At 37.6% G+C, this 22239-nt stretch overlaps 2 protein-coding genes across 2 annotated transcripts; both read right to left on the bottom strand.

Annotated features, from left to right (window-relative positions):
• Positions 1 to 2122: 2122 nt before the first annotated feature.
• On the bottom strand, positions 2123 to 8491 carry LOC113422631 (cytochrome P450 2K1-like). Its single transcript, XM_087949174.1, has 5 exons — positions 8315 to 8491; positions 7697 to 7844; positions 7033 to 7217; positions 5477 to 5618; positions 2123 to 2705 (listed from the first exon to the last, which is right to left on the bottom strand). The coding sequence occupies exons 1-5, from the start codon at positions 8435 to 8437 to the stop codon at positions 2521 to 2523; spliced, it is 783 nt and encodes a 260-aa protein (XP_087805300.1). The 5' UTR covers positions 8438 to 8491; the 3' UTR covers positions 2123 to 2520.
• A 1153-nt stretch (positions 8492 to 9644) lies between these two features.
• LOC113428801 (cytochrome P450 2K1-like) lies at positions 9645 to 13576 on the bottom strand. The gene is made up of 4 exons (XM_087949173.1): positions 13250 to 13576; positions 12057 to 12219; positions 10476 to 10625; positions 9645 to 9780 (listed from the first exon to the last, which is right to left on the bottom strand). Exons 1-3 carry the CDS (start codon positions 13430 to 13432, stop codon positions 10510 to 10512), a joined length of 462 nt encoding a protein of 153 aa, XP_087805299.1. The 5' UTR covers positions 13433 to 13576; the 3' UTR covers positions 9645 to 9780; positions 10476 to 10509.
• Between the last annotated feature and the right edge of the window lie 8663 nt (positions 13577 to 22239).

Below are 22239 nucleotides of genomic sequence, written 5' to 3'. Positions count from 1 at the left end.
AAAATAATAATAAATTTATAATATAGTTAAATATATAATTTCCATTCTAATTCTAATTCTACTTAATACATTATTTTAAAATAAGAAAATGAAATAGTAAATTTATGTTAACATTAAGACAATAACAAATTAAACTATAACTAAACATTAATCATTTTACACATTCTCTTTAATATTTTATTGAATATTGAAATATATCATTATTAAACATTTTAATATTTTAATATTTTATTAAATCTTATAATATTCCAATACACTATTTCAAATAGAAATACTACAATACTATCTTATGTACTCTTGCAGAATCTTTCTTTAATTATGCTTTACCCTTTATCTCTGAAAAAGATCTGCTTTTTAGCATCTTGTTTCAAGCCTTTGTGACTTTTTTTCCCCTTTTTCCCTGCCTTTCTTCTCCTGTCTGGCCCTTTTGCCCCCCCCTCTCCTAACCTCCGTCTTTTAACTTCCCCTCTCTGTTGTATCTCTCTTTTCTGTTGCTTTCTAACATTGTACCTTTTTTTTCACCTTATTTTTCTCTTTCTTGGTTGTTTTGTTAAGTCTTAAATTTTCAGTTTTCCTTCCCCTCTTCCTATTTTCTTTCTTAGTTGAACTTTTTTGTCCATTAAAGATGCCTTCTTCCTCTTCTTCTTCTCCTTCTTCCCCATGTAGTTGCTGATAAGTAGAAATTGCCATTTCTAAAAAGTGGAAGACAGCTCCCAAAGAATCCTTGCCTTCTTGTTCTCCTTCCTTTAATTTTTCATATTCCATTTTTAATTCATCCACAGATAGTGCCATTGTAAAGCCTTTTCTTCTTCTTCTTTTTATTTTTTTTAAGAACAACCCAAATGTTTTTAGTCCTAAAGTAATTTCCAAGCATTCCAAAGTTATCAAGCAATCCAAACAGACACAAAATATTTCCTCTTCTTCTCTTTGCACTTTCTCCTCCAGGGGTAAAATCCCAAAATATATTTTAAAGCCTTATTACAGTTAATTTCTGGTCTTATAATCTTCAAGGCGTCTCCTCCAACAAATTCTTAAAGATTTTTTAGTTCTCTCCCTTCCCACTTATAACAAAGAGCTTATTTTTACCTTCTGTGAAGAAGCAGGTTTTTCAATGACTGTTTGCTATCTCCGTAGGGAAGGGGAGTAAACTTTCCCTTCAGCACTTTCATCCGCCGTTTTGATAGCCTCTTTTGGAAACAAATGTATCAATCAAAGAGTCAGATTTCCAGGGTGTTTAAATGTATCTTAATGTCCCGGTTCAGCCAAAAAAACTTTCTCTTTCTAATTCCTCCTCCTGCACAAATCTTGTCCGGTTGAAGATCTCTTTGTGGCTGTCATTACTGACAGCCGCTCCACCGCCTCAGGAAAAAGGAGTCTAGCCGGCTGGGGAAAGGGGTTGCGATGTCCCCAGACCCCTGCCCGGGTCTCCTCTATCTTCCGCTACCTTTCCAGGGTAGCGACAACCCCCAAATCCAATTGGATTGGGGGTACTTCAGCGGCGAGCGCAGCAGGTACCCGCAGAATCGTGGATTCCTGCCGCCGCCGAAGCCTTGCAACCGGAAGTTCCAGATTCTCCTGGATTCTTGACTCGTGCTCAAAGACCAAGTCACAGTTATGTCTAGGAGAGCCTTTGTACAACTTTGTGTTGTGCACCAGTTGTACCATTTTCTGGATTGGCAGTCTCAGTTCTTGGTCACTCAGGCTTGGTAATCTCACATAGGGACTATTACAATGTGCTTTACATGGAGCAATCCTTGAAGACTATTTGGAAGCTACAGCTGGCACAGAATGCAGACAAATGGACAATTCTTGGGGCCACTAGGGTGGCCCATTTTAAATGTTGTTGTGTAAGTTGCCAAAAGTGGTTGCCAAAATCATTTCAGGGTGTTGTTATTAGCTATTAAGTCCTTTATGGCACTGGTCCAGGTTAACTTAAGGAACTGTCTCACACAATTGGATTGGCCCACCCAATCTGCACTGGAAAAAATACACCCTGCAGATCCTGTTGATCAAAGACTTCCAGCTGGTGACATCCAGGAGAAGAGCCTTTTCTGCCATGGCTCCCAGTCTCTGTAACATTGTGGAATATTGTACCCTTCAAGGTAACATTCATCAAAAGCAGAATGATTACTGATTTTATTAATTCTTAATTAAATCAAATGATACAAAAACCTGAAGACGACAAAAGATTAGTAAAAAGCTAAGGAAACAAATGGTTCCAAAAGAAAAGTGCTTTTCATGATTTCCTTTCCATTTCATATCATAATCCACATTCCATGATATTATAGATTATTAAAAGTCATCTTCTAAAACAGGTCTGGTGGCCTGCCAGATGTGTCATGTGCAGAACACGCCCACCCCAGCTTCACAAAAAAGTCATGATATGTCACGTGACATGATCGAGTTTGGTACCTGTGTTCTAAAATCTAGACAATACTGAATGTTATTATTAAATTTTGCCTCTGTCAAATGAAGGCATTTCAAGACTGAGAAAACAGCTTGTTATATTTTTTTTTATTTTTAGTGTACCATAGCACAGGTCTTGTATGGCATGGAAATGGAGGTAATCCCAACAACAGGGGTCAGGTCCAGGTCATCTTTCGATGTTCCTGAAGGTGGCTGGAAGGTAAATCTCTGGAGGAGGTTAGTAAAGAAGAGGAAGAGCTCCATTTTGGCAAGGTTTTCACCTGCACATACTCTCCGACCTGAAAGAAAGCATAGATGTCAAAAAAGGAGATGGTTGTTTATTGGTTTCTTAAACTACTTCACATGGTTTTCCAATGTCCAATGTCCATGAAGAGATCAGCACACAGGAAAACAATAACAGATCAAAGGTACAGAAAAATATAAAAATGCAGTAAAGGAGTGGAGAAGAATGATTGCAAAGAAGAGCAATTCAAATACTTAGGGTGAGTTTCTTGCTCAGATATTTATGGAGCCAAAATAGGTTTTGGGATGAGAGGGTTATGACTGAATTGGACATAATTCAAAATATCTTCATGAGGAAAATCTTAGGCCTCTCCAGGGCATCACATCTAATTCTATGCTCTTTGGGGAAAACAGTTCTTGGAATAGAGAAAACTTTAGAGAAAGACTTCTTGAAATGGAGCTAAAAAAAATAATACAATAAAAATAATAATAATAAAAAATCCTGGAGCACCAGTGAAATACCTGAAGAAGGCTGATATGATTGCCATCTTAAAGAAACGGAAAAAACAGACCTAGAAAAATACAGACTAATCAGTATAACATCAATAACTGGGAAGATTCTGGAAAAGATAATCAAGAAACAGATATGCGAACAACTAGAAGCAAATAAAGTTATAACTAGTAGCCAACATGGGTTTGTTAAAAACAGATCATGCCAAACCAATCTTATTTCATTGTTTGAGAAACTGACTACTTTAGTAGACCAGCAAAATGCTATGGACATGTTGTACTTAGACTTCAGTAAGGCATTCAACAAAGTAGACCACAACCTACTTTTTGGTAAGCTAGAAAAATGTGGAATAGACAATATCACCATTAGATGGATTTATAGCTAATTGAAAAATTGTACTCAATGAGTAGTCCTTAATGGTACTGCAACTACATGGAGAAAAGTAAGTAGTGAGGTACCACAATAGCAATAGCACTTAGACTTATATACCGCTTTATAGTGCTTTACAGACCTCTCTAAGCAGTTTACAGAGTCAGCATATTGCCCCCAACAATTTAGGTCCTCATTTTACCCACCTTGGAAGGATGGAAGGCTGAGTCACCTTGAGCCTGGTGGGATTTGAACTGCCAAATTGTAGGCAGCTGGCTGCAGTAGAAGTAGCTTGCAGTACTGCACTCTAACCACTGCACCATAGAGGCTCCAAATGCTCCATCATAGTCCCAGTACTCTTCAATATCTTCATAAGTGACTTAGATGAGGGATTAGAAGGGGAACTCATCAAATTTGCAGGTGATATTAAAGTGGCAGAAAGAGCCAACAGCCCAGAAGACACATTCAGGATCCGAAAAGATTTTGACAAACTTGAACAATGAGCCCTATCCAACAGAATGCATTTTAGTGTGGAGAAAAGCAAAGTTTTACATTTAGGCAGGAAAAATCAAAGGGATAAGTACAGACTAGGTGAGACCTGGCCCAAAAACAGTCAGTGTTGAGAGGGAACTTGAACTCATAGTGGATGATCACTTGAATATTAGCCAGCAGTGTGCAGCAGCCACCAAAAAAGCTAATACCGTAATGGATTGTATAAATAGAGGCATAGAATCAAGATCAAGTGAAGTATTAGTAACGCTTTATAAAACCATAGAAAGACCGCACCTGGAACACTGCAACCAATTTTGGTCACTGTACTACAAAAAAGATGTTGAGAAAAGGTTCAGAGAAGAGCAACTAAGATGATCAAAGGCCTGGAGACTAAACATATGAAGAACGGCTGCAGGATTTGTGCTTGGCTAGTCTAAAGAAAAGAAAAATTAGAGGTGACATGATAGTAGTATTCCAGTATTTGAGGGACTGCCACAAAGAAGAGGGGGGTCAAATTATTCTTCAAAGCACCAGAGGGCAAGACAAGAAATAACGGTTAGAAACTAACCAAAGAGAGGAACAAAGGAGAAATTTCCTAACTGTGAGGACAATTAACCAGTGGAACAGCTTGCCTTCAAAACAGCTTGCGGGCACTCCATCACTGGAGGTTTTTAAGAAGAGACTAGATAGCCACATCTGAAATAGTATAGATTCTCCTACTTGATCAGGGGGCTGGACTAGAAAACCTCCAGGGTCCCTTCCAGCTCTATTTTATTATAATTGCTAAAAAAAAATACCCTTATTGTGGTACAGTCATCTGTATTTTCAACCTGATATCATTGTACATAATCTCCAATTTATAAAAGTTCATTTAGTGAAGCTCAAAGTTACAATGTACTGAAAAAAATGAGTCATGACCACTTTTCACACTTAATAATTGTTGCCTTATCCCCATGGTCAAAATTCAAATGCTTGGCAACTGACTCACATCTATAACAGTTGCAGTGACCCTGGATCACCTTTTGAGACCTTGTGACGAAGAAAGGCAATAGGGAAGCCACCTTCACTTAACAAGTGGTTCTAACTTAACAACTGCAGTGATTCACTTAACAACTTGGCACGAAAGGTTATAAAATGGGGCAAAATTCACTTAACAAATGTATCACTTAGAAACAGAAGTTTCAGCCTCAACTGAAGTTTTAAGTCAAGGGCTCCTGTACAAAATAAACTCTGAAGCCTCTCCTGGAATGTTTTTAATATTATCAGTGCCACACTGTGAAGTTTGCTTATGTCCCACTGGCAGCAGAGCATGACCTCGGCATAGCTTGAAGGGAGATTTAGTAAGTGCCCTGTTGAATAACATCTCTATCTCTGTGTAGTCTGTCAAAGGGAAAACATTATTCACTCTGTCTTCCACTGCCCAGCCTACAATGAAATCAGGGCCAAATTACTCACCTGCAGAAAATGGCATGAATGCGTCCCTTTTCACAAATTTTCCTTCCGAGTCAAGAAAATGCTCAGGGTAGAATTCATGAGGTTTCTCCCACTGGGATTCATCATGGAGCACAGAAGTCAGCAAGGGAACGATGTACATGCCCTAAAACATGAAAAACTAAAAGGATGATATGGAAAGGAGTATGTCCATTTAATGCAGGTCTATGGAAATTAATCCAGGGATTTTGTAAATTGTTTATTGAGAAGTAAATATTGGGACTGCAGCAATATTCAATTAACAAAAATATTAAATATATTTCCACCTCCCTCTTTTCCTGCCAGTGTTTTAGGTAGGCCTTGGTTTTAAACATCACTTTTTTTTGCATTTGATTTACATCTTTAGTTAAACACCTGGTTGAACACTGATTTATTTTATATACCCTTGTGGGGCTATAAATGTGAATTTTTTTTTTATCTCTGCTTTGCTGTGAAATAATTTTACTTTTGTTGCATGGCAACCTATAGTGCAAAGACATTCTTCTTGATAATTTCACTACTGATTTGATTTGATTCATCAGATTTCTACTGCAGGCATTTTTTTTAAAATTTTACTAGTTTTTAAAAGAACTGTTTCATTTTCCTTTTGAGGTAGGAATAGTGAGCCCTCCCCATGTGCTCCCTCGACGTTTGCTGTGGCTATACTGCTTTCTGTGGGACCTTAGGTGCCCTTTGGCCTCCTGACTGGCTGGCCAAACTCCTCTTTTTCTTTGGCCAGGATGTTTCAGGGGATTCCCACTATGGAAAGCATTTTGCAATGAAGTTCCTCATCTGAGGGGACCCTGCAAAGTATGGTGAGGCTGTCAGCTCTGGTGCTCCACTGACGCTTTGGCCCTGGGCTGCTGCCTTATGCACAGGTCCCGCTCCACCCAGCCCTGCTGCCTGCTCTAAAGTAAGAAAGCTTTCTTGGACTTTGGGGGAGAGGATTTTTCCCTCACCTGGAAGGAAGTTGAACAAAAACAAGACATGTTCTGGAAAACGCAGATTTTTTGGAACACATCTAACCAGCTCGCCAAATTCAGCAAAAAAAATTAGCTACAGGTTCTAGTGAACTGGTGCAAACCAGCTAAATCCCACCACTGGTTTGGGGCTTATTTTAATGAACAATTTTAAATCTTGCTTAGTTTTTGCTTTGTTTGCTGTTGTTTTCCTTTTTTCTGTTAAGGTTTGCATTTTAATCTTGGAAATAAAAAATAAGAAAAAATATCAAGAAAATCAGGTCATAAAACAAATAATAAAGTCTTACTGAAAACAAGGAGGGGAAATAAAGCAATAAACCAAGACCAGGAAGAAATAAAAGAATAAAACAAGAGAAGAAACCACCTCTCATGAATCAAGAGGTGGGGCGGTTTCAGAATGACAAATAAAAACATCTCCCATTGGCACCTTGATAGGTGCATCTATAAAAATTGTTCTAATAACAGTCTGTGGACTTTCTATTCATTTAAGGACTATTTTTTTCTACACACTGAACATGAGAGACTAGATCTTATATAACATAGTGATTTCAGATTAATCACCTTGGGGATAAAGAAGTTTTTGAAAGTTATGTCCATGGTGGTTGCATGTGGCAAATTGGAGGGAACAATATTAGCAAATCTTTGACATTCATGAAGTACGGCATCAGTGTAAGGCATTTTGGCTTGGTGGTCAGTCCTTGGTTGGATATCACCAATCTGTCTTGCAATTTCTGCTTGGACCTTGCCTGGGAAAGCAAAATGATATTATGTATATTTACCCATGTAGTATGACTGTATTATTATTATGCACAAAAAATGACAGTGTACACAGCAAATGAGATAACTATGCTGGGTTTATATCACAAATCACTAGTCACAAATCATCATCATCATCATTATTATCTTTTCTCATTTTTTCTAATACCTACTCTATTGATATATTTTTACCTTGTAGTTTGTATGTACAGTTGTATATATGTATACTGAGACCTTATGCACCTCAGACAAGTTCACTATGTGTCCAATTGCACTTGGTCAATAAAGTAATCTCTTCTCTTCTCTACTCTTCTCTACTCTTCTTTCCTATTCTATTTCTACCCTACTCTACTCAGCTTAATTCTTGACTATCTCTTTCCCTTCATTCAAGTAGCATTCCAGATGCCAACAATTATTTTTCAGTAATTTTTATATTTTTATTGCAAGCCAATAAAATGAAAGTACTTACTCTGGATTTCTGGGTACTTCATCATTAGAAGTATGGCCCAGCGCAGAGTGTTTCCAATTGTGTCTGTACCAGCACCAAATAAATCATCTACAACGCCTATAAGGTTTTCGTTATGGAAATATCCACCATGTGCCATCTTCATATTTTCCTGAAGTGTAAAAAGAAAATACTAGTAAGGAAACTCAACCAACCACATAACCAATATTCCTGAAATCTAAGAGGGCACTTCATATGTGGGCAATAGCCTCTCTTGTCCCAACACTCCTGGATTTATAGAAGGAAAACTCTAAACTCAAACAGTTAAACAAGAAGAGAAAATATTGGCACAAAGGGATTGCCTACTCCTATCCACATTTGAACCCACTCCTCCAGAAAGATATCAATATTTATGGCATTTTTAATGGGGAGAGAAATCAATCAAGGTGTAGTTTTTAGTACCTGCAGATTCTGATATAAATGAAGAGGGAATGATAAAAATTGGTTTGGAAATATATTTCCTTCTATATTTTAAAAGAAAGATCTTAATCAACCTGCAGGTAGTATATATGGAGGCAGATTTTTAAAATATTTTTTTTAAAAAAATCAGTAATAACAAACACGGGTAAAACAGTCCATTACCTGTTTTTGCCGAACAAGAAATGATTCAATAAAATTCCTCTGGTCATTTTCATCAAGGTCTTGGAGATATTCTATGAAGGTGGTCTGTACGAAATCATGGAGCATTTTTTTTTGGTTCTTCATTATTTTTTTAAGAGCACCCAAAAGGAACCCCAAGTTGGGAAACAAATTATATAGCTAAAAGAATGAGAAAGGAAAACATATATTATGGAAGTTGAATAGTTTGAATTTTTCAAGTGGAAATCTCAAACATTTTTTTATCAAAACAATGTTCCCTAAGTCTAAAAAACCCCCACCAAAATAATGAGGAAAATCTCATAAATGGAATGAGCTTTGGGTATTGTGTTGATTCAATATAAGAAACTGAATACAAGCCCTAATCAAGACAGCTATTTAGTACATGGAAAGTTGTGTAGTACTATAAAAGGAAAAAGAAAAATGGGAATATATTGGCAGTGAAGGCTCCCATTTTTCCAATATAAGTACATTCACAAGCCTTTACAGTCAAGGGAGAGGAAGGTTGAAGCATGCAAACATTGCATATTTGACTGACAGTTTTGCATACAATTATATCAGGATAGGATTTGAATCCTTTTTTTTTTAATTTATTTTTTTATTTTTAATACAATCATCCCATCTTCACTTGAACAGGGTGTTGTTTGGGTACAAACGTCTTTGTTAAACAATACTCAAAATTATAACATCCTTCATTACATATTAATTCTGCAATATTTAACATAGTAATGTCCACCTATTAATTAGACTAATTGATTATACAATTTTAACATAGTAGTGTTCAACATGTTAGTCATCATATTAACTTATCACTTTTAACACATCATCTTTATTTTGTTTCCCTATTTCTAGCTTCCATTTTTATTATTTTAACCATTCATAGAATAAATTCCATACCATATAATATTCTCCTTAATTGCCAATGTTAATCTATTCATTTCCGCACATTTTAGTATTTTCCTAATCACATTCATCTCTAGGTATCTCTTCACTCTTCCAATTTTGAGCAAATACAGCAGTCTGGCAGCAGTCGATATATAAATATTTCTATTGGGGATCCTACCCGAAGAATATAGTAAAGAAAATGCATATTTAGTTATTAATATATTGACTGCTGCCAGGATAGGATTTGAATCCTGATGGCATCATCTTCATGTTGCCTTTGGATGAAATCTTGCCTCAGATGCCCATGAGAAGCAACACGGTTTCCTTTTCAACAAAGCTTGAATGATACACATTCTGCTGCCTCTTTTTCATGGCATTTTCCCTCCAAATTGGAAATTAAATTGCCAACACAGCAGGGCTTTCTGCAAGCTGAACATTTTCCTGAATTATCTTCAGTAGTCGTACAAATGTAGTATCTTCATATTCATAACGTTTCCCAAGTAGAATAGGAACTATAATGTTGGAAACAGCAGCAGTGAGAATTCTTGTGATATCAAATGGTTTTCCTGGATGAAAACAATAGATGAAAAAGAATTGTGAATGCAACCAGAATTAAATCTGTTTTATACTCAAAATCGGCTTACATAAAAGGGAGCATTTCTCACAAAAACCTAGAACTAGTGCTGATGACATTTGAAATATTTATATTAAAATATGAACAAGTATTTGAATGGCAATTCATTTTCCCAGAGTCAGAATTGCAATATCTGATCATACATCAGTGCTGTTTTATTTAGAACTGTGGAACTCCTTGAGGATAAAATAATTGGCAAAGTTATTGCAATGCCTCCTCATTAAATGATTGCAGTTTTAAAGATTAAATAATTTGATTAAAAGCAGGGAGGAGCAAGAGCTCCAGTTTACAACATATATTCATGCTTAGAAGGACTTGCAACAGACTCCAAATAGAGGATTTAGAGGAGTCTCTAAAGAAAAATAAAGAAGAATAAGTCGCATTACACTGAATTAACAATTCAAGTCCTCTGGAACCATTTTGCCATCCATAAGTCACATTTCTGTAAATATACTTAGCATAAATTGAACAAGGAAGCATATTTCTAGAGAAAAAACAATGGGTTTAAGAATTGTTTGCACGAAGGTACCTCCCAATGCACTCCTTGGTCATTTGATATAATATGCAGAAAATATTTTCATGCTACATTTATCCCAGAAGACGCTCCATTACAGCATACCGACCCACCTGCATAAGTCTCCATTGTCTTTGTTAAGACACTTCACTCTTCTGTGATTTTGTCTTCAATGGTCCTCTTGCCCATTCCATAATCCCGTAATGTGGATAATGTAAACCGCCGCATCGCTTTCCAGTGTTCCCCACGAGCAAAAACAAGACCTGAAGAGAAAAAGGGTAAGATAGTGAAATATAATTTTACCATCCTTTGCCACTCATTTTTGTTTTACAACTTCATTAAAACATGCTCCATCAATTTGATCAAGAGTTTTATCCAGTCTGTCCAAGAACTTGGCTGAAAAGTATTTCAAAGTTTGTGTTAAGATTTCTGCTCCATTTTCTTTATCCTCTGTTTTTGGTATCCAGCCTTCAGCATCTCCTTGTCAAAACAAAACAAACAAAACAAAACAAAAATGTGAGCAATCATCATTTTTCCATCTGCAAATATCTTCTAAATGAATCAAAACTATAATTCCAAATCATATTGCGTCTTAATACATTATTATTTTCAAAAAATATCATACACCAAACACTTTTTGCTTCATAGTCCAAAAATCATAGATTAAAAAAAAACTTTTACAATCAAATCTACAGTATCTTTTAAGCAGGGGTGGGATTCAAATTTTTAACAACTAGTTCTGTGGGTGTGGCTTAGGTGCTGGTTGTGGCGTGGTGGTCATGTGACTGAGTGAACATGGCTTGGTGGTCAGATTATTGGCTTGGTGGTCAGGTTATTGGCTGAATTCAATATCACTCACATTGAGGCATGCATTTCCTCACTGGCCTCTCATGACTGCAACAGTCGTAAGTGTGAAAAATTGTCATAAGTCACTTTTTTCAGTGCCATTGTAACTTTGAACGGTCACTCCACACAAGCAAAGTACCAGCAAAGGAAGAGTAAAAAAACTCCAGAGACATTCCTGAGACAGGAAGTCTAGTCCTGCCAAGAATGTAATAAGGGTTAATGAAGAGGCAGTTTCTGTAAGCAACACCAGAATGTTTCCTTCCTGCCTTCCTTACAGGATTAGGCCAGTAATTTCTTCTAACAACCGGTTTTCCGAACTGCTTAGAATGTTAACAACTGGTTCTAGGGAATAGGTGCAAAGTGGTAGAATCCCACCCCTGCTTTTAAGGATGCAGAAATTCACCAGTGAGTACTAGGCTGGTCGAAAGGGTCTTAATCTCTGAAAGACACTGGCAAAAACATTGCATAAAGATAAGGTTTGTATAACCATGTACATGAGGAGAAATATATATAGAAATCATTCCTATGGAATTCCTCAAATACCCATCCTGCACCCCCAAATTTGCCAATATGCAAAATGAAACATGATGGTGGGCAGCATGTTAGGTTCATGGGCTTGATACAATTTTGACACAGCTTTTTATTCTCCAGTTATCTCCATTGGCACTGAGGGACAAAGTCATGGTGACACAAGAGAGGTTTCAGTTGGATTTTCATCCTGGTTGGATATGCAGAAGCTATTCCACTCATCTGAGATTCTTCTGGTGAAAACCTCAGATGAAAAAAAATCTATACTGATCACCCATCTGAAAGGTTTGTCAACTACAATCCAGAGTGAAATAACTCACCAAACCCTTTTGTTATATCTTCAAAAATGGGAACAGAGGGCCTATCTGAAAATACATCAGCCTGGTTCACCAGAGCCTCTTTGACTGTCTCATAGCCAGTTAGCACCACCATCTCCTGCAATCCCAGTTTGATGCGGAAAATGGGACCGTATTCTTTTGACCACTGGAATTCAGCAGAAGAAAAACAAAGAGACCATAGATCAATAATTAGGCTCACATATATAGATGATTGTTTTTAAGAAATCGTGTGTCAAAATTCAGAGGCACATATAACATTATTTCCTTTTTCTGTTCTGTTGAAAATTGTGATGGTATATTATTCTTTACAATTTTTAATTTTCTGTTCTGTTGAAAATTGTGATGGTATATTATTCTTTACAATTTTTAATTTTCATTTGATCTGTATTTAACATACTTAACATCAATTTAAAAATGCTTATATAATAAAAGATCCTCACAATAGAAATGCTTGTCAAGCTGAGAGAAGGTTTCTAATATTTTGGAACAAGGTCATCTGTGAAGGACATACTGTGAATCATAGAATCATATGGCTGGAAGGGACATTGGAGGTCTTCTATTCCAACCCCCTACTCAAGGTAGAAGTGTTATATCACCCCAGTCAAATTGTTGTCCAGTATATTTTTGAAAGCCTCTGGTTATGGAGTACCCACAACCCCTGGAGGCAAGCTATTCCATTGATTAATTGCTCTCACTGTCAGGAAATGTGTCCTAATGTCTAGATTTCCACCCATTACTTTTTGTTCTGCCCTTAATTTTGGTTGTGTATTGGTCACTGCAGAAATTGATTTAATGATTTATAATTCTGCTTAGAATGTGCAAAGATGGGAGTGTCTCTAAGTACATATCCAGTCATTCAGCTTAAGAGCATTTATATTTCCCCAAAGGCTCCTTGGGATTTGAACATTTCTGCAAATCTAAAGAATCAGAAAATTGTTTATTCAATTACAATATTTTATACTGATTAAGAAAAAGATTTTCTTGAAATAATCCTTCCAGAATATTTAAATGTATTCAGACACCAGCTGAATCTCCACTTTTTGAATATTTCATATACAGTAAACACAATCAGGGAGCACAGGGAGACTTACCTGACCAAGTTACCAGGATTTTGTCCCATCTCAACAAGTTTTTGCAAAGAACGGTAGAGAGACTTGTTAATGATCAGGCTTTACCTCCATCATTGTTTTGTAAGGCCTCTTCAGATCCATCATGTGCAGATTTCCCAAAAGGGGTATGGTCTTGGGCCCCGAAGGGAGATTGGGGGAGCTGTTATTCCAAGATCTGCCCCTTTTCAAAAGGAACATAATTGCAGGAAAAAATAGTAATAAGATTAAAATTACCCCAGTCCAATCCATTTCCTTTTAGTAAGCAGTTTTCAGTAAAAATTATAAGGAACTTTGAAAACTGAAAGGATTCCAGCATGTATTTGAGAGCAACGTATTAGGCAGAGCCCAGCTACTCTACTGAATCCTCAGACTGCTCTGTTCAATAAAGGACTTCTAAACTTTGCTCTTGTTTTTTTCTCATTGGGAATTTGATCTTTTCCTGGCATGTGTGACATAATACTGAAATCTTCAAAAATCCCACAACCGCTGGAGCCAAGTTATTCCATTGATTAATTGCTCTCACTGTCAGGAAATGTGTCCTAACTTCTAGGTTGTATCTCTCTTTAACAAGTTTCCACCCATTACTTTTTGTTATGCCCTTAATTGTGGTTATGTATTTTTCCCTTTTTCCCCCAGGTAAGTGCTTAGGTCTCCATTTTGACTCTCTCTCTCTCTCTCTCCTCTCCCTCTCCCTCTCCCTCTCCCTCTCTCTTTCCTTCCCTCCATCCCTTTCCCTCTCCCTCTCCCTCTCTCTCTCTTTCCTTCCCTCCGTCCCTTTCCCTCTCTCTCTCTCTCTCTCTCTCTTTCCCTCCCTCCGTCCCTCTCCCTCTCCCTCTCCCTCTCCTTCTCTGTCTGTTTGTTTTATCCACTGACGCAGTCCAGAGACACAGCTGGCTAGGGAAATGCAAGGGAATTGAACCCTGCCAACACAGGCAGTCCTTATATATGGAAAAGATCAATTCCTCCCTAAAGAAAATTAAGGAGAAAAACATGCTACCTCGGCAGGAGAGCCGACCCTTATCTATGGGAAAGGTAGCAGGCACAGGAAGTAAAATAACACACACTTCCAGCAAACAAGCTGAAGGAAAAAGCACCCAGGATGAAAAATAGCAATTCAGACAAAAGAAGGAATGGAAAACTCAATCCTAGCAGCAAGGTTAAGCTTCCTCCAATTAACTTAGGCAGTATCATAAAGAATATGAAATGACAATAAAGAAGAGAAAAATAAATTGAGCATAAACAATTTGAAATAAAGGAGTCAATAGAGAGACGACAGATAATGGGAAGAAGGCAAAAAAGACCTTGACAGAGGCATGCTCCAGTTACATTGGGGCATTACCTTCATCTGGAGAAAAGTTGAAACAGGAGCAAAAAAATCAAGAGGCATATATTCAGAAATCTCATCACAGGATGACAATTAGAACAATGAGATTGCAAATTGTAATACAACTGTAATCACAAAAAATAACAGCATAAAAACAATATACTTATGAAACACCAGCCTAGCCAGTTGGTTGAAAACTCTTTTTTCCCCTAGTTTCTTTTACAAAACTTATTTTCCAGGAAGGTGTCATTAATGGCGGAAGCAAGTACTACTGCCAAAACGAGACCACATAATAATACAGCAAAATAAATCTTACTTTAAGAATCACACTGCTTTGGCCACAACCCAGACTGAGTGCGCGACCCTCCTTCAATACAAGAGAGTGATCGGTTCTCAGGGGAGACGATATTCCACCGGGTCCCAGCCACAGGGTCACCACCCTGGACTGTTTTGCCAATGAAATACGCTGGGAAAGACACAGGCCTGGCCCTTGTGCAAGTCCAGGTGTGACCCTTCCCTTGCAGCCAAATTTTGGGATAGGTCCCACCCTCTCTATCTAACTCATACACCCTATCTAACTAAGCATGGTCCCAATAGGACCATGATTCAGATTACCTCTGATTCAAAGTAGACCACAGGCTTCTGAATAAGAGCAGGCTGTGAGGGGTCCTTGCAAGATGGCAGGTCTCTTCCAGCAGCTGTCTTATTCCTGGCCAAACACACCATCTGTTATAAAAATATTTCAGTAAAGGAAATACACAGACAAAACCACAGGCTTTTACTTTGAAATCAGAGGTTTATTTCATGAGCAATTTGGAACACGAAAAGCCATCATAATATAACAACATTTCCGTAAGATAGTACTTACTAACAACAACCCATTGCAATGAGGTCCAGGGATAATAGTTAAGTCCAGCGAGGAATAGCTACCATTGGTGGCCCTGATTTGTGATTTACCCCCTTCTTTTATACCCCTTTTCTGAAGCCCATCCAGTAGTATGTAACCTTACTGGATGTACCTCCTTGTCTCCACATACCAACTGTCAATCACACCCACTTATAGGTGCATGCCAACTCTTTGCTAACTGTCTTGCCATCTGCCCTTTTTCTCGATATCCCAGACATTCATGATCCAAAATAGCTCTAATTTTTTATTTATTTTATTTATTTTCAAAATACATACAAAATTTACATTTTAACAATTCTGTGTCAAGAATTACTTATATACCGAAATACAATATTTACAATTCTTTTCCATATCAAATCTTATTTGTTTTATCTAATCAAATATATATAACATTTCCCAAACCTCACAGAACTCAGACTCCTCTTTACCTTTTAGTTTTTTCATCATCCTGTCCATCTCGGCACAATCAAATATTTTATTTATTATCATATTTTCTGAAGGTACATCATCTATTTTCCAGCTTTGGGCATAAGCAATTCTTGCCACTATCAATATATGTTGTACGATGTATTGGATATGTTTCTTTAGGTTTCCTTTAATCATTCCCAGCAAAAAAATCTTCTGGCTTAAATTCAATATCTCATCCTGTAATTTCTCTTATCCATTTTTTCAATTTTTCCCAGCATTTTTTAACTTTGGGGCATTGCCATCACATGTGATAATATATTCCATCTGTGAGCTTACATTTCCAGCATTGCGGTTTCATTTTTGGATATATTTTGGCCAATCTCGCCAGTGTCAAATGCCATCTATAGAACATCTTGATTAAATTTTCTTTATATGCTGTTGATAACATTAATTTGCAGTTCTTGGTCCAAATTCTCTCCCAATCTTCTAGCTGTATGCTATGACCTACATTTAGTGCCCAGGTAATCATTGGGCCCTTAACTACTTCTTCCTCCATTTCTACTTGGAGTAAATAATTATAAGTTCTAGTGATAAATTTTTCTTCTTTACCAACTAAAATTTGGTCTAATTTTGGGGGTCCCCTGCTATTCCAAAATCATCCATATCTTTTTTATGTCTAGTTTTTATCTGCATATATAGCCACCAATCTACGATTATACCTTGTTCTTTAAATTTTTCTGTTGTTTTTAAATTCCCCTGATTATCCAATAATTCCTTACATCTTTTTGTTCCCTGTTGTATTGGGGTAAATTACTGCTTCCGTTGGTGACAATCAATCCGGTAATTTAATATAATGCTTCTTACTTAATTTTTCCCATGTTGTTATTAATGAATCTCTAATTTGATGATGATAAAAATACGAATGGGTCCTTTCCCGTTTGTTCCACAAAAATCTATGGAGATCATGCTCCTCTAATAGTAATGTCCTCTTATTATTTAAATTTATGCAATCTTTAATCTAGAGCAGTGCCACCACCTGATGGTATAGTTCCTATTTTGAGAGTCCTAGGCCACTTCTACTTCTATTGTCTTGTAGCATCTTTATATTAATACATGCTTCCTTTGCTAACCAAATAAATTTAAGCACCATTCTATTCAAGTTTTCAAAGAATTTTCAGTCCAGTTTTATGGGAATGTTTTGAAAAAAGTATAAGAATTTTGGTAATATGTTCATTTTTATTGTGGCAATTCTGCCCATCAATGATATTTGCAACTTTTTCCAGCTCTCTAAATCTTTCTTGCATTGTGACATCAATTTCTTGTATCTTCCTTTATAGTCAAACATCGACCTGTAAGCCATATCCCTAAATATTTAATCTTTTTCTCCACTTGTAGTCCCAATTCTCTGTCTAATCCCCTTTTTTGTTTTTCTGTTAAATTTTTAACTAACATTTTTGTTTTTTCTTTATTAATTTTTAGTCGTGCCACTAATCCATATTGTTCAATTTTCCTTAACAAATTTGTCCCTGTTTCCATCGGTTCTTCAATAAAAAACACTAAATCATCCATGAATGCTTGGGTTTTGTATTCTTTATTTTTAATATTTAATCCTGTTATTTCCTCATTTTGCCTTATTTTGGTTAGAAGCACTTCTATGGTTAATCTAAAAAATAGAGGCGACATAGGACATCCTTGTCGTATTCCTTTTTGGATTTCAAATGTTTCGGTACAATCTCCGTTTTCCATCACTATAGCTTTTTGCCTGGCATATATTGTCCTAATCATAGTTTCAAATTTAGTTCCAAATCTCATGTTTTTAATTTGTTGGATCAAGACCTGCCAATTAAGGTTATCAAATGTCTTCTGTGCATCCAGAAAGATTAGTGCTACCTGTTTCTGAGGGTGTGCTTCATAATATTCTAAAATGTCCAAAACTATTCTTATATTTTATTTTATTTATTTATTTTATTTGTCAAGCAAGTATTACATAATAGGTATAAGTATAAGCATGGTTATGAATACATGAAATGGATACGAATAAAAAAGAAACAATAGGACAGGGATGGTAGGCACATTGGTGCACTTATGCACGCCCCCAACAGACCTCTTAGGAAAGGGGTGAGGTCAACAGTAGACAGTCTAAAGTTAAAGTTTTTGGGGTTTGGGGAAGAAACCACAGTCAGGTAGAGTATTCCAGACATTGACCACTCTGTTGCTAAAGTTGTTTTCCTGCAATCAAGTTTGGTGCGATTTACCTTGAGTTTGTATCTATTGTGTGCTCTTGTATTGTTGTGGTTAAAGCTGAAGTATTCATTGACAGGTAGAACATTGCAGTAGATAATTTTATGTACTATACTTAGATCGAACCGAAGAGCGGCATAGTTCAAGGTTGTCGAGGTCTAACTTTTCAAGTCTGGTGGCATAAGGTATTCTGTTATGAGTAGAGGAGTGGAGATCTCTTCTCATGAAATATTTCTGGACTTTCTCAACTGTATTAATATCCGTTATGTAATGCGGATTCCAGACTGATGAGCTGTATTCAAGTATTGGTCCAGCAAATGTTTTGTATGCTCTAGTTAGTAGTGTGATATTACTGGAGAAAAAGCTACATAAGATTAGGTTAACAACTCTTAATGCCTTTTTGGCTATGTAGTTACAGAGGGCTCTAACACTTAGATCATTAGAGATGAGTACTCCAAGGTCCTTGACATAGTTGGGGTCATCAACAAGGTCTTGATTATTCAGCTTGTATTTTATTTTCTGATTTTTTTTTGCCGATATGTAAGAGAGCATTTGTTTGTTGAGATTTGAAGTTGCCATTTGTTTGACCATTCTGACACATAGTTGAGGTCATTTTGAAGGGTAGCAGTATTGTCAGTGGTGTTGAATAGCTTTACATTATCAGTGAACAGAATGCAGTTGCTCTTAATATGATCACAGAGGTCATTTATGTAAAGTACAAAGAGAGTTGGTCCTAGAACACTGCCTTGGGGGACACTACTGTTGACAGGTACAGGATTTGATAGGATGTTCCTTATTTTGACCATTTGTTGCCTGTTTGATAGGAATGCATCTATCCAGTTATGCAGGTGTCCGGAGATGCCATAAGATTTTAGTTTTAGGAGTAGTTTGTCATGTATCACTGAATCAAAGGCTTTACAGAAGTCTATGTAAATAGCGTCAATTGCTTTGCCCTGATCAAGTTGTGTAGTCAATACGTTTTTGCAATGTAAGAGTTAATTTTGATTAGGCTAGCTTCAACTCCACATATAATGTTTTCGGTGGGGATGCGTTTGAGGGCGACTGCAAAGTTGAATCCCTTGGAAAGGACATTGGTTTCTGCTATGGTGAGGGTTCTGTCTGATATGTTGTGTACTGTTTGTTTCATGCGTTGTTGTGGGGGGGTTGGGTGTTTCTCTAGTTTGTGGAGTTTGCTGGTGTGTGTGTCTGTCTTGTGGGAGGTTTCTGTTTCAGCTCTCCAGAGGGCTAGTTGTTTGGATTTGTCCCAGAGTGCCAGGTGGATTTTGTTACTGAGTTTGAGGTGGAGAGTGAGTAGGTCCCTGTTGGTTTGGTCTAGTAGGAATCTTTTCCTGTGGAGTTTGTTTCTGATTAGGGCTAATTCCGTTCTTTTCAGGATCCTTTCAGTGGCTGAGGTTTTGGAATGGAATTTGAGTTGGAAGCATGTGGGGATCACTTTTTTGTCTCGGCAATTGCGTAGGAATGTGAGGTCACGTACGATGGTGGCTCTTTGGACTTCGAATTTCTCATATGTCCTGGTCAGTCGGAAGGTTTCCTCCCCGTAGAGGTACGATATTTGTTTTTGTAGATTTTCATGGGTACAGGTATGCAGGTCTTGGCATGTTCGGGTCTTTTCCCATGTAAGATTGAGAGTATCTTGGCGATGTTTCGATGAGGTCCCACTCACCATCTTCAGGCTGGTGCTTTTGGCTTTATGCTTGTGCGAGCAAAGGGTGATCGGAGCTGCCATCTCTCTATAAATACTGGTGGGGAGGTGCGGTGTGCTGGCTCTGTTGTAAGTGGGCTGGTTGGCTGTGTTGTTATTTCTTGATTGGTTGATGGAGTTGATGTTTGCAGATTGGTTGGCTTTTTGGTAAGAACATGTGTGGCTGAGGTATTGGCTGTGTGTCTATCAGCCTCCTGTGTTGTAACGACCTGGGTAATGGGCTGTGTGATGACCTTCTGAGTTCTATTGTTGTGACATCCTGGGTCTTGTGCTGTAATCTCCTGGGTCGTTGGCTGTGTTGTAACATCCTGAGGTTTTGTGGTGTAACCTCCTGAGTTCTGTGATGTGATATCCTGAGCGGGTGACTGTGATGCAATGTTCCGGGCTTTGGTTTGGCTCTGAGTTTGAGGTCTGACTATGTGTTCATGGTGTGTGTCAGTTTGCTTGGTTTGGGGGTTGGGGTGTGTGGCAGCTGGTGATGCAGCCGTGGTCTGGTTTCTGGAAGGTGGTTGCCTTTTGCCTATAGGATGGATTTGGGTTTGAATCTGGTGAGGAAGATTAGTGGTGGCATCGTGTGTTGTTTTGGGTCTGGTGTTGGTTTTCGTGGCTGGGATTCGTTTGTTGATAACTCATAGCCAGACCTCAAACTCGGAGCCAAACCAAAGCCCGGAACGTTGCATATCTCTATCTCTATCTCTATCTCTATCTCTATCTCTATCTCTATCTCTATCTCTATCTCTATCTCTATCTCTATCTCTATCTCTATCTCTATCTCTATCTCTATCTCTCTATCTATCTATCTATCTATCTATCTATCTATCTATCTATCTATCTATTTATTTAATTAAAACCAAATCATAAATGCTTAATCATAACTGTGGGGCAGAGCGAAGAGAAAGAAGGGGCCACTCTTATTATCCTTTGGTGTGAGGAAAGAGGGAGGATTTAAGAAGCCACATGGTGCCTAGAGGCTGGGAAGATCTGAAAGGGGAGGAACCGGCTCCCCCTCAAATGGAAGAAAAGCAGAGTCATCTCATTTCTCCCCCAAGTCAGAGGAAACCTCTCCCTCCTTTGCCAGGTGTGGCTTCCTGGAGTTGGAGGAGGGAAGGAGGGCTGGTCTAGAAGTGCCTGATGGTAATGGGTTCAATTTCATTTTCATTTCATTTTCTTTCCCGGTTTCAAGGTTGTAGTTGTAGTACTCGTCATATTTCTTAAACCTCTAATCCAATATTCCCACACTACCATCCACTTCCTACTTCTCTAAGACAGTTGATAAATAACTATAGTATATTAATATATTTCCCAAATTACCCCTTAAATATATTTTCTTGATAATTATTTCCCTCTATCTGTAACAACCTTATGAAATATCAAAGTATATTATATATTCTTTCTATTTAATCCAACTCTAACTGCAACTATAAGTAAATGAATCTAACAAAATATAATAATTACTACTAATTCAAATTCACAGTTCTTTCTATATATCATATAAGTCTAAATATTGATGTTAACTCACACAGTCTAGTTTTCTAAATAAAAACAGGTAAGTAAATAATTTTAAATGCAATATATTAATTGTTATGAACTCTATAGGTTAACTTGATTCTTTAGCAATCTTTAATTTTAGATTATCCACTTTGTTTATTTATCTATATTAAATTCATTTTACCATTTTCCTGTCACTTCACCACTTCTTTATTCTATATGTACACTTCAGGTTGCACTCTCCTACTTCTTCATCTCTTCCAGTTCCTGCATCAAAATATCAGCGCTTTCCTCTGGTTTCTCCTGCCTATTTTCTCCTCTTCCGTCTCCACTCCAGGCCGGATCACTGTCCGATGTCCACAGTCCATTTTCCTTTCCTCTCCCTTCTCACACCATCTGCCTAATCCACCAGTCTCCTTCTCCAACACTCTCCGGACTTTTTCCTTCATACATTGACTATCTAATGCACAGCTCTCCTTCTTTCCTTGCATCGGATACGATCACTTTTCCTTACGTTCTAATCCTTCCTTCCTTCCACAGCACCCACTTTACCTTCAACTGTCTCTATTTCCCAGTTTACAGTCTGCTTTCCAATCTCTTGCCTCTTTCTGTGCACTCTTGTTCTTCTTTGGATTCCACTCTCCCACTTCTCCATTTATTCCAATTTATATTTCAAAGGGTCATCTTTTCCCCCCCCTCCAGCCTCTCTCGCCTATGTCTTCCCTTCTGCTTTTGTGTGCAACAAACTTCCCTACTCCCGTGCTCTCCAAACTTCAACTTTTCTTTTAAAGCATTACTTTCTTATTTTCTTTCCTCAGATTTTAAAGCCACCATCTGTAGTTTACTTTCTTCTCCTCTCCCTCTCTCACCACTTTCTTAATCCCCGATCTCCTTCTCCGACATTCTCTCATTCCGGATTCCTTCTCCCATCACCAGTCCGCTATGCCGATCTCTTTCTTTCTCTG

Source organism: Notechis scutatus, chromosome 1, assembly GCF_049901735.1.
Source record: "Notechis scutatus isolate UNSWTSFEM ecotype Mainland chromosome 1, rNotScu1.2, whole genome shotgun sequence".
Lineage (NCBI taxonomy): Eukaryota > Metazoa > Chordata > Lepidosauria > Squamata > Elapidae > Notechis > Notechis scutatus.
This window is presented reverse-complemented; position numbering and strand designations above follow the sequence as displayed.

Bases quoted from the DNA above. Each gene is read 5' to 3' on its own strand.
- LOC113422631 (XM_087949174.1), bottom strand. From the start codon at position 8,437: ATGAAGAACCAAAAAAAAATGCTCCATGATTTCGTACAGACCACCTTC. The intron at 7,218-7,696 runs GTAAGTACTTTC...TTGCTTTCCCAG, and splicing joins GAAGTACCCAGAAATCCAGA to GCAAGGTCCAAGCAGAAATT. The intron at 2,706-5,476 runs GTGAGTAATTTG...GCTTTCTTTCAG, and splicing joins ATTCATGCCATTTTCTGCAG to GTCGGAGAGTATGTGCAGGT.
- LOC113428801 (XM_087949173.1), bottom strand. From the start codon at position 13,432: ATGGATTGGACTGGGGTAATTTTAATCTTATTACTATTTTTTCCTGCA. The intron at 12,220-13,249 runs GTAAAGCCTGAT...GCTGAATTCCAG, and splicing joins CTTACAAAACAATGATGGAG to TGGTCAAAAGAATACGGTCC. The intron at 10,626-12,056 runs GTGAGTTATTTC...TTTTCTCTTCAG, and splicing joins AGATATAACAAAAGGGTTTG to GTCTTGTTTTTGCTCGTGGG.